Raw genomic sequence first — 13,182 nt, forward strand, 5'->3', positions numbered from 1 at the left:
CATCACAATGGAGTATAACTGATATACGCCTATCTCCCTTTTTAGGCTGTTCTTCATGGGCCAGGGAAAATAAACAAAACTTATATATAGCTGTATACACGCAGTATAGCTCTTAAAACGTAGTAAACACTCAGTGAAGTTTCTTTACGCATATCACATAGGTTAAAATTGCAGAATGGTGAAGAAAATGACTAATTTATTCTTACATGAATTCACAGAAAGACAAGTTTCGTATCTATGATGAATATTGTAGTAACCATGAGAAGGCACAAAAATTACTTCTTGAACTCAACAAAATAAGAACAATCCGGACATTTCTTTTGGTAAGTGTATATTTATGTGTTACTGTATGTTGATATGTGTTGCTAGATCCAGTGAGAGCCAAGGAATAGCATCAATATGGTGTAAAAATCTGTGGGATACCTCTGTTAGCATCCCCAGGCGAGGAAGCAAGAGTCCTTTGATGAAAATAAACGTGAGAGCTGGGATCAGCTTGTGTTTGGGGAAGTACTGCTAATGCCCCCTCGTGGTTGATTATGAATTATCTGTGAGACCCCACAGGTTCCTAGCGAGAGAGGAGCTTCTGCCAGAGTTCATCACTGCTTTATAGCCCCAGTTCCCTAGGGCGTCCTTTACTTCTGCTGAGAGAGCTGTAAGTAGGGCAGTAACAGGAAGGAAGAAAATCGTGGATGTGGTAGAAAATAAGTGTAAAATTTAACCTTTCTCCTACATACATTTCTTATTTTGTTTTCATAAAAACAACAAGAATATGTGTTTAATTTCTTTAGGTTAGCACAAACAAATGCATATTTTGGCTGTCACGGGCAAACTAATCGCTAGTGAGGAGCAGATTATAATTGTGTGATTCAGTGATATTTAGCAGAGTGTGGAGTTGCACAGCCATCCCCCAAATTCAGTTTTAGATCATTTTTGTCACCTCAGAAAGACCTTCATGTCCCTTTACAGCCTATCTCTGTGCCCACCGTTAGCACCAGGCATACACTGATTTGTTTTCATCCCTATAGAATGCCTTTTCTGGATATTTTATATAAGTGGAATCATACAATGCAATCTTTTGTGCCTGACTTCTTTAACTTAGTAAAATGTTTTCAAAGTTCATTCTTGCTATAGAATGTATCCATTTTCTTTCATTTTAATTGCAAAATACTGTTCCACTGTATGGATATGCTGTATTTTGTTTATCTATTTACCAGTTAATGAAAATTGGGTCTGGTTCCAGTTTGGGCTCCTATAAATAATGCTGTTATCAGCATTTATGTTCAAGTCTTTGAATGGACATAAAGTTTTTATTCTTTTGTGTAGACATTAAACGTGGAATTGATGCCTGTGTTGTATGATAAGCTCATGTTTAACTAATTAAGAAACTGCCAAACTATTTGTCACTGTGGCTGTGGCATATTTACTGGCAATGCATGAGGATTCCAGTTTCTCTATATCTTTGCCAACACTTGGCATTTTCAGTTTTTCTGATTATAGCCATGCTAGTGGGTGTGTAGTGCTATCTCACGGTGGTTTAAATTTGTATTTTGCCAGTGACTAATTACATTAAGCATGCTTTCATGTGCTTATTAACTCTTCATGTCTCCTTTAGTGAAATGTTTATTCAAATCTTTTACCCATTTAAAAATTGGGATGTTTATTGTATATTGAGCTGTAAATGTTTGTTATTTCAGATATAAGTCCTATATCAGGTATATAATATGCAATTATTTCCTCTCAGTGTTGTTTGTCTGTTCATTTTTAAAGTATCATCTTTTTAAAATCAGAAGTTTTAAATTTTGATGAAGTCTAATTTATTACATTTTTCTCTGTTATGATCGTGCTTTTTTTGTCATATGTAAGAAATCTGTATTCAGGTCTTGTACTTACTTTTTTTTCCTTTGTTTTTCCACTTTTGATGCTATTGTGATTGAAATTATCTTATGTCATTTTAAAATTATTCATTGCTAATATATGGAAATTTAACTGGCTTTTGTTTATTGATCTTGTGTCCTGTGATCTAAATTTATGTATTTGGTAAGTAGTTCTTTTGTAGCTTGTTAGGGTATTTTGCATATAGGATCAATTATCTGATAATAAAGATGATTTTACTTCTTCTTTTCCATTGTGGATAACTTATTTTTTTTCTTGCCTTATTGCACTGGCTAGAACCTTCAGTATAGTGTTGAATAAAAGTGGTAAGAGTGGGCACCCGTGCCGTGTTTCTGATCTCAGTAGGAAAACATTTAGTCCTTCCGCATTAAGTATGATGTTTGCTATTGATTTTTTTGGTAGATGTTCTTTCTTATGTTTAATAACTTTTATTATATTTCTAGTTCATATGATATGATGTGAATAATATTCATATATAGACAATGCTATGAATTACATACATTGACAATGCTATGAATTACTATTCATATTATTCATATTGTTTAACAATTCAATTATTGAGAATGAGATATTGAAATCTCCATGTATAATTAAATTATCTATTTTACCCTTTAACTCTGTCCATTTTTGTTTGCTGTATTTTGGGACTCTGTTAGATATGCACGCATTCATAATTGTTATATTCATATTTCTATTTATCATCATGAAATGGTCTTCTTTGTCCTTGTGGCATTTCTTTTGTTAAAGTCTATTTTTCCTAATAATATTATAGCTATGATAGCTCTCTTACTATTTGTATATCTTTTTCTGTCATTTTACTTACAAGCTATTTATGATCTTTAAAATGTCTCTAGCAGATGGCATATTGTTGGGTCTGCTTTTTGTCCAGTCTGACAGTCTCTGGGGTCCTCAGTTTGTTTGTTTTTAATGTAATTATTGATATGATGGTATTTACATGTGCCATTTTATTACTTTTTCCTACATGTCTTTTTTGTTTGTTTCTCTGTTCCTGTTTTACCACCTACTTTTGTGTCAATCAAGCATTTTTTATGTACCATTTTGATTCCTCTCAATTTTTAAACTATATTATTAGGAGTGTTTTTGGTGATTGCTCAGGAACTACAATATGCATCTTAACATATCAAATCCATATTAGGTTAATGCTGACCTAATTCCAGTTAAAAGTAGGGGACATTTGGCTACAATATTTCCTGAGTAGAAATGGAAAATGTTCCGTTTAATCTCTCCTCTACTGTGCTATTATTGCCATATATATTACATTATATATGTTATAAACTTCACAACACAGTGTTACAATTATTGCTTTCTATATTTTTCTACAGTCTTTTATAGTTATGTACACATTTACCATCTCTGGTGCTCTTATTTCTTGCTGTGTATTTGACTCTGATATTAGGTTTTTCAGCCCTTAGTACTTTTTCTTCTTGTAACTCATTTCTACTAGCAATAACTTTGCTCAGTCTTTTTTTTATTTTTTTTAAATCTGCGAATGTCTTTATTTTGCCTTCATTTTTGAAGGATAGTTTTACTTGGACGTAGAACTTTTTGACTGGTAGATTTTTTTCTCAGTCAGCGCTTTGAAAATGTCATTCTACTACCTTATGGCTTCCATTGTTTCTGATGATAAGGCATATGCTATAATTGTATGGTTGTTATACTTTATATGATGGGTCATTTTTCTCTTTTTTGCTGCTTTCTAGATTTTCTCTTTGTGTTTTTCTTTCAGTAGTTCAATGATGTGTTTATGTGTGGGGATGATTGTACATTTCTTATTTATAGTTGAGCTGTTTGAATCTATAGATTAATTTTTCATCAAATCTGGGAAGTTTTAGCCATTATTTTAGAAATATTCATCTGACCCTTTGTTTTCTTCTTCAGTGACTCCAAGTTACACACATGTTGGTAAGCTTAATGTTTCCTCTTGGTTCCTGATGTGCTTTCATTTTTCTACAATCTCCTGAGCTCAAGCGATCCTCTTACCTCAGCCTCCCAAAGTGCTGAGACTACAGGTGTGAGCCACTGTGCCTGGTCAGGAAACATATTCTTCATGTATGTATAAGGAGCTGGCTCTCGTCAGCCAGTCTAAAGCGGTAGCCAACCTGTGGTATTATGAATTGAATTCACAATCTATACAGTACTAATACACAAGGCAATAAAAGTGGGCTAGACAGCCCTGAGTGATTTTAGGACACTTCAGTCCAGAGGTAGGTGAGGGGATGGCTGCTTTACAGAGATGCTAACATACTGGAATGGAAATATCACTGGAAATATAATGAGATGTAGATAGTTGTGTTTCATAGGATTCCTCTGGGGGAAAATACCATATATAGTTTGAAAGAATATTTTGATAACCCGATTGCAGTAGGGAGTGAAACCCCCAAAGAGCATGCTTGCGTAAGAGCATGCATTTGCTGCTATGCCTTCTGAGGTGTCTGGGTGAAGTTACATTCAGAGTGCTGATTTTGCTGACTTGGACACACATATTGAGGCTGATATGCAGTTGCTCAGAACAGCAGAAAATTGTTCTGCTACTATCAGTCTTCCTTTTGCATCCTTTACTGATCAACACTCAGCCTCTCCTCTCAGTGAACCTGAAACAGTATTTTAAAAATTGTAGTATGAAAGTTGCTAACTTAGTTTGATATTTGAGGGGCTCTCTCTTCCCTCTGTTAGATATTTATTAAATAGTTTGTCTGTTGTAGGCACTGCAGAAAGAAGGTTTGGGCAAGTTTCAAGTCTGTTTCATTGCATGTTGTTTATGAAGGTAAAGGCTTTTTTTTATCAGAGTCAGTTTTCTCTTGACCACCACTTTATCATCATTGAAAGCTGCTTCAGTTTCACCCCACTCTGATTCCTGATTTTGAGATTTCCTCATTCATCTTGCCTCTGTGGAAATCCTATCTGACCTCCTTCTCTGACACTAGCTGCCCAGTGTCTTTGGTGCAGTGTGATAGCAAAAAAGCGACTCAGAGATCACTTGCTTAAAACCTGTCCTATTTATGGAGAGGAAAACTAGAATTCTGAAATCAACCCAAGTTGTATCACTTGTCAGTTGCAGAGCCTGAGTTAGAACCCAACTGTCTTGATACTTGCCCTTCTACAACATAATATACCTTTCTTTATAAGCAAAATCAATCTATCTATTTATGTGTCAACCATCTGTTTATCCACCACTTATCCATCCATTAATCCATCCATTCATTCATCTCTCCATCTCTTTCCCATCTCTTTTTCCTCAGACTTCATACTCAGGAGAATATAGGTGCATTAATTTTTAAGTTACAGATTCAAAACACAGTTCTGTAACTAGTGTTTCTCTTTGTCTCTCTGTGAGTGTTTGTGACTGAATATGCTCTTCTTAGAGAAAGAAAGTATATGAAGACATATGCTTTCACTAGTTTTTAGCATTTTGTGGTGGAAGAAATTTTCACAGCGTGAGATTATTAAAGATGTAATTAATTTTGATTATTTTCACCCCAGAACTGCATGCTGCTTGGAGGACGGAAGAACACAGATGTTCCCTTGGAAGGATATTTAGTAACACCAATACAAAGAATATGCAAGTACCCTCTTATTTTGAAGGTATTTTATGTGCTACCTCATTGTAGCCATTTTCTTGTACCTACATATTTTGCTGATGATCTTTTTAAAAAATTATTTTAACGAGTCTGATATTCTAAAGGAAGCGTAGACCATAAGTATTGAAAAAAAGTGGCCATTTTGCCACAAATTTATATATAGTGTAGGAAACAGATGTTCAGTGGAAAAGCCACTGAAAGAGCTTTTGGTGCTCTTTGTATAAAACATACTTGTTTAAGTTTCATTTAGAGGAAATGCATTAGCTTCAAGATAGATCCCATTAAGTTCATTATGACTAGTTTATATAGCATTTTGCAGGGCCTTTTATTTTAAATAAATCCACTGCTGGTATATTTTTGATTTCCTTAAACTTTGATGACTTTGTGATGCTAATGAAATTAAGGTCAAAATTATATAATTGCATAACTAGGATTTAAAATTATTATTCAAGGGAATAGTGTGGGTCACATGAGACAATAAATGATAGAATGTGGAATGAGATTGCTAAGAAAACATTGCCTTTAGAAGATGTAAAACATCCTACTAATGGTTGTAGGTTTGTTGCCTCATTATAGCAACCACAATTTTTATTATGAAAAATATACTGTAAGGTGCCAACTACTGCCCTGACTGCAAGGGACCTATGAATAGGTCAAGATAGCAATTTTTGAAACTGCGTTTTTTGGAACCATAACATCAGGATGGGCAGCCTGGGATAGTGGTTAAGCACATGAACTCTGAGTTTAAATCCCAAGTATTGTGCTTACAGGGCATGTAATCGAACTTCTTAATGCCTTGGTTTTTCATTTATGAAATAGAGATGATGATTATGATGATGATGAAATTATAGCACAGACCTATGGGAATGTGTGTATGTATGTATGTATGCATGTGTATTCTGAATACATATATATGCATATATATAGGATTATATAATGATGATTAAGTTAACTATTTTATATAAATCAATTAGCATAGTCTGTGCTTTATAAGTATTAGCCATTATAATTCATATCTATTTGATTCTGATTTATTTTAATATATAAATTACTACTTGGCATCTAAACTTCACAAAATACTCAGAAATGCTGGAGGCATATTAACTAGTATTTTTATTGATTTGCTTTTTAAGAAATAAATGTTGAATTTGAACTAAAAATATAGTTTAATACAACTCTTGTCAATTCCATAAATTGGGTATCTGTGTAAATTTTATTTGAAAATATTTGTTCCTTATTAAAGAAATAAGAGTCTAGCATTGCTTGCTTAAGCCATAAAAAGCCACAGAGAGGCTGACACAGGAGTCCCCAGTTCTGCAGAGGGAGTATTGTTGCAAATGTGTCTCCTTTCTTTCTGAGAATCCCTACAGACCTCTGACTTGACTCAGTTTGCATGTGTACTCATAACTGCAGTTATTCCTGACCCTGATTTTGGAATCCCAGGGGATTTAAGAAGGGGTAGGGAGATTAAAAGGTTACATCATGACAAAGTGGTTATTCTAAATTACTCATTTCTGATTAGGGATGAACTCAGGTATTTGAACTGACCTCCCAAAAGAAAGCATCGTGGATGCATCCTTTCTTAGCCAGAAGGTCAGTTTAGAGCCCCTTCAAGCAGTGGATGGATGACCTTTCCCTTTTCTGGTAGATTGTCTCCACAGAGCAACATGAAAAAACTGTTAACTCAGGTAGTAGATACATTGGCATTGATATTTGTCTCTGTTGTGCCATCAGCTGAAAAATTCTGCTGGGATTTTCTTTGATTTAGGGTGGTTTTATTTATTCAGAAAAGATATTATATGGATTAGGCTGTAGTGTTAGGAAAAGATACATTGATGTTATTTGTGGAGCTTGAAATTATTGAGTTGGTCAATCAACATTGGGTTCTTAGCAAGTAATGGCCAAGGGATTGTGAGTGATGGTTTTCTCTCACTATTTCACATTATGTAAATTCATATTCAACTCCTTAGGTAATTGGACTCCAAATTATGGCCTGCAGACTGACTTGACCACTTGACATAGAGGCACCTGTGGTGCCTCTACTCTTTAGAGTTTCTAGAGAAGCCTGCATGTCTCATTTATGGATTTGTGATCCAGCATAACTTTTAAACCTTGTCTTGGGAGTGATATAATATGTATTCCTCTGGTGTTAGCTCTGCAGAACAAGGTGTGAACATAATGAATTTAGGGTCCAAGTTTATGGCAGAGTTTTCAACAATAACAGAACTCAAAAGAATATAACAACTGCATATTTTCCCACTGTTTGTTGAGAATTTAGAAAATTCTTTTCAAGACTTGCCTCAGGATTTTTGTAATTGTGTCAGTTACGTGATGATGGCAACCATAGTAAGGAAACACATGACTAATTAAAAAGCAATGTGGTCCCAACTGTCTAGACAGTGGGTGAAGATGTTTAATTTTGTGCTTTTAAACAACTAACAAGGGCTTTCAATATGTTTAAGAGATTAAAGATTATTCTAGTTTTGATAAATGGGAAAAATATAAATAAAAAGACCCTTCAAATCCCCTAAATACCAAAAACAAAAAAGGAAGCTATTGAGGGGTATATGGCAGTTCATTCGTCACATAGAATAAGCCTGAGTAATTGGGGAAAACAGAATAAATAGCTCCTTTAATGATGGAGTATTGTAGAATTTTTAAATTACCTTGTTGTAGTATAAGACATTATTTTAAAATTTTACTTTGTTTATGACATAGTTTTATAGTTTCTCAAAAATATTAGAAAATAGGATTTCTAAATTATTTTTGAAATTATGACATACTTCAAGATTTGTTATTCTGTTAAAGACTCTAGAAAAATGAAATTAACATATAAAGATGTGCTTCTGTTAGAACAAAAGTCAAATTATTAAAAACATAAAAATTTATGCTCCCAATAAGGTATTTGACCATTCGAAAGGAGGAACCTAACTTAATTTTTAAAAACGAAGTAAGTTTGAGGAAAAATTAAAGGGACTGCAAAAATGTGCATTTGGGTTACACTTACTCATTGATTCAAACTTTTGTTTTTGATCTTAATCTTAGAGGAATTTGTGATGTCACTTATGGAAGTGGCTCTCACGATCTTTGCAGTTTCCATTTCCTGGTCAGTCTGAACCTGCTGTACCAGAAAGCTGAAGATCAAAGGGCGATTTGTTTTTTTGTGTATAAACAGGAGTTGCTGAAGCGGACTCCACGGAAACACAGTGACTATGCAGCAGTGATGGAAGCCCTCCAAGCCATGAAAGCTGTCTGTTCCAACATAAACGAGGCCAAGAGACAGATGGAAAAGTTAGAAGTTTTAGAGGAATGGCAGTCTCACATTGAAGGCTGGGAGGTACATTCACTTTGACAATTGAGCTTAAGATAGTTTTATGTTCAAGGCCTTGTGCAGAATTACTGGCGTTAGATGGAACCATAAATGGTCATTTTCTCAGATATTACTTGAGGACTATTGTCAATTCTGAAAAGTGCTCACTTTCATCATTATTTTAAAGTATCTTTAAGGTGGTGGTTAATTGAGTTAACCTTGACCCAAGAAGTTTGTAATGGAGCCAATAGATACTATGTGGGCTATAAGCTTTAATATTTTAGCATTTATGCATCATGATGATCCTGTTCCTCTCTTAACTTTGGCCATAAGTACATAGCCTGAATCCTGGGAGAGTGAAGAAGGGAAGGAAAGTTCAGTAGGTGTGCCGTGATATTACTTTCAGACTCTAAATTAGGTGTTCACTTAACTTCTTTGTTTTGATTTCTTCATTTATAAACTGAAGGAACTGGCTATGATCTTATTTTTAAGGTTTATTCAAGATGAAAATGTTATGGCTTCCTGAGTCACTAAGGAAATTTTTTTATGCCAAAAAAAGAGTATAGTTCAAACTCTGTAAAATGTTTTCAGCTAATGGTAACTTTGATTCCCAGTTATTTCATGCGGTTGGAGTCCTATGTTACTTTACCACTATGCAAAGAATGAACTAAAATTCTGTCATTACATTGCCTTAATTTATATGAGTATAAGCTTTGGACTAGGTTAAATTTTTTCTTGTTATAAAGTAAGCAATTAAGATAATTTTTAAGTGTAGGAAAGATTGAAAATGCTCCTAGCCAAATACTGTATCACATAAAACCAAGTGGATTGCTTTTATCTTTAAGGCTTTAGATGAATTTTTTCTTACCTTTGATATGTTATTTTTCATTTGGACCTAAAATTATGTTCACCCAGATATGCAAAGAAACCTCAAACATTGACTTAAAGAATTCTTCCGTTTGTCCCTTGTCTCCTGTGAATCTTTTAAAATGCTAACTGGGGTTGACCTAGCTGCTTCTTTGTCCAACTCTTTCCATTTCAAGTGTCCGGAGTGCCCTCATATTCAGCATGAATGCTGCCTCTTTCCGGCGGCTAAAATGGTTGTGTGTTTTACAGTTGATTCATGATGATAATTTCTTTCCTGGGGAGCTATTGTCGTGCTGTGATGAGAAAAATGGACTCAAGTTTGCTTTTGGAGTTCTGTTGTCACTCAAACACTGGAAGAAAAACCGAACTTGCTTTAAATTGCAGAATTTGTCAGTGAAATGTGCCAGGACTTTTACTAAAACAAAAACTTCAGAGATTTTTTTCGGCACTCTAGGGAAATGGAATCTGTCATAATTTTGTTTCATCCTGGTGTATATCCTAAAAATTGAGTGTACTGCAGAAATGAGAGATTCCTTAAAAGTTATTGATATTGTTTATACAGTATACACCGGTTACTCAAAGGAAGAATGAATGTAGGTGGAACTATATCATATGTAGCCCACAACCGAGGGTGCCTGATTTCACCAGCTTTCGTGGTTTTACAAAATTCTGAGTGCAAGAGAAAATGGGGCATTGAGACAGAGAAAACTGGATGGAGTTAAGGAATTCTGTTGTGTATTCAGAGAAATTAGAGAGGAATTTTGCCACTTGTTAGGTATAAGAACTTGGGTAAGTTAAATAGCTGTTGTTTTTAAACTCTACAGTCAGAGTTCCAGGAGGCACAGGGGAGATAATACGAAAGTTGGGTTCCAAGAAAGTGGTTCTAAGAAGAAGTGGCAACATAAATTCTACTTGAGTAGGAATTGACAATGATTGCGAAAGACAGCCATACAGAGATTGGGAGTTTTGGGACTTTGAGGGAGTGCAGCTTGGAGCAGGGCCCAGTCAGTGGGTTTGGCAATTTGTGATAAGAACTCCATTGCCTGTCCCAGCCCACCACCCCATCGAGCTGGGGAACTTGGTTTTCAGGCCTGGTCCCTTCTGGGGAGTTCAGGAGAAATTGCTAGTCTCATAGGACCCTCTGTAAGGACGCAGAGTCACACAGGCTGAATTCAGGCCCTGGGAGGAAGCTGTAATGAGTTAAAGAGCTGTCTTTGACTTGCTGATGGTGATCCTTGCTCAGCCTGCAGAAGCTTTGTGTGTCTGTGGAGAGGCTACCTTAGCGTTAGGACAGGGAGAAGTTCAGACGTAGGGTGGCATGACAGTTACAGAATGCAGAGTTCCCTGACAAGTTTTTGAGGTTAGGAGTCTTGGGCTTATGCTAGGAAACAGCTCCCTCTCCAGCTCCTTCCACAGCCTCCTGCAGACCACCTTCAGGGCCTCCTTAGGGAGGACATTGTTCTTTCAGTAACTAAAATTCTATTTGATGGAATCCAAGTCTGATACACCGTGAATTTGCATTGTTTCTATTATGGGTGGATTATTCTCTCACTTAATTATCTGGGGACTTGCTTCACTGTTAATCAAATGAAAGCTTTTGTTTTAAACAATAAAATCTCTTAGGCACAATGTGCCTATCTAGTATTTTGTTCTACTAAATTATTTACATTCCTGAATGTTGAATTTAGGTAAACAAGCAATTGAAATTTCTTGTTTGCAAAACATATGACAGTGAGAAAAGGGTGGCTTTTGAGCAGAGCTGGTTTTTAGTCTGGACTCTAACCCTTTGTTTGGGGATGATATATAATACCTCTCCTACACAGAGTGCAGATTATTGCAGAAGTCAAATGAAATAAGTAAAAGTGCTTTGAATACTGTAAAATGCTATGCAAATATGAAGTGGTATTTTAAAGCTTTAAAAAATTCCCCTCGTTTGTCTAATATATGCACCTATCTACTGAAGGTAGTATAGTACTTAGGGTTATATGGTTCTAAGCAACAGAAACTAAAAGAAAAATTAGTTTAAAAGATTGGGTAGCTTGCAGAGTCAATACAAAAGCTACAGTGTCAGACCTGAGAAGGGTGTCTAGGCAGCTGAAACTATTTGACAGTCTCATCCATGCCCTAGCTAAAGTGAATAAGCTCAAATAATTTTTTCCGTCTTTATATGACTACACTCAAGACTGAAGATCAAAATCCAAGATTCAACTAATCTTGCTTGGGTAAATTTGCTAAGGGAAGGGCAGAGGATCTTGACTGCCAGTCCTCCAGTTTCTTTTTGGGGAAATACTGATTCTCCATTGTATGCGTTATAATCACATACAATGAGTTATAATCATCTCCACAGTTGGCTGAGATGCTGTACTCTCCATTGAACAGATTTTAAAAATGAAGGCTATTTAACGTACACGAGTTCTTATAACTAACAGGTGACAACATTTAGCTGAAAACATTTAGCTGAAAACAGGCAGCTTGATTCTAAAGCTTATATTCCTTACTACGTGCTATTATATCCACTCAGATACAAATTTGGCAAATTCTTTGGATTAAGTTTGTTTTCCTGCTTGTCTTTTAAAAGTAAGTTGATTATCGAAATTAGGTTTTTGTCAGCATTTATGTGGTAACTGCCACCACAGAAAATCTATAGTGTATGTTTTATTTGTTCATTTTTGAAGTTATGCCTTTTATTAGTATAATTTATTATATCTCGGTCATATAAGTTATGCAACATTCAGAACATTCTACAAGATAGTCTACTGAAGGTAATTGTGGAGCACTGATTAATATGCCTTGGAAGAGAAGTTTATTAGCTGTTTAATCAGAGTCACTGATTCATTTCATAGAACAGGATCATTCTCTGTCTGTGTGTTGGCTGATTGATTATGTTGTAATGATAACTGTAGCCTTTGGAGCTATACTGAAGTATTTTGAAAAGGGAGTATCAATAAACATTACGTTGTCATTAATTCAGCTTTAAGTCCTTGATACGCTTGTTTGGAATTGATCTCTCAAATATGGAAAACACTATTACGATAAAAGATAAGAGAAGGAATTATTAATATATGAAGGTGTTGGGATAAATGAGATTCAAGATAAGCATTGTGTTTTAGAAAGTAAAGAGACACAGAAAGAAATTGGACATTTCTTTACTACCTTTTTACATGGAAAAATACAGTGCTACGGGACCATTTAAAAATTATGTCTTGCTGGTTTTGGAATCTGTTTGCTGCTTCCATTTGATTGAGTTTGTGCCTGACAGTGTATTGACTTCAAGTCATGTTTCTTGTTATTTCATGGATGTGAGTCTTCCAGAGCTTAGTGCTGGGACTTGTTTCTTTTTGTCCTCTGTACGAGGTGATTTGGCAGATACAAATTCATCTCCTACCTTGAGATAGAATTGATTTATATATAGTCATATAGTCTTTGTTATTTGAGGATAAGTGGTTCTGGAAAAAGACCACTGAAAATGAATCCAGTTTAAAAGAGGCACAGAATTTCAATGAAGTGGAAGGG

At 35.2% G+C, this 13,182-nt stretch overlaps 1 protein-coding gene across 1 annotated transcript in view; it reads left to right on the plus strand.

Annotated features, from left to right (window-relative positions):
• Positions 1 to 13,182, plus strand: part of PREX2 (phosphatidylinositol-3,4,5-trisphosphate dependent Rac exchange factor 2) — a 285,119-nt gene that overhangs the window by 69,995 nt on the left and 201,942 nt on the right. Inside the window, exons 5-7 of the mRNA XM_063606803.1 lie at positions 219 to 323; positions 5,395 to 5,496; positions 8,668 to 8,829. Coding sequence (XP_063462873.1) covers positions 219 to 323; positions 5,395 to 5,496; positions 8,668 to 8,829 — 369 coding nt within the window. The remainder of the gene's footprint in view (positions 1 to 218; positions 324 to 5,394; positions 5,497 to 8,667; positions 8,830 to 13,182) is intronic.

The sequence above is a fragment of the Pan paniscus genome, chromosome 7 (assembly GCF_029289425.2).
Source record: "Pan paniscus chromosome 7, NHGRI_mPanPan1-v2.0_pri, whole genome shotgun sequence".
In the NCBI taxonomy this organism is placed as follows: Eukaryota; Metazoa; Chordata; class Mammalia; order Primates; family Hominidae; genus Pan; species Pan paniscus.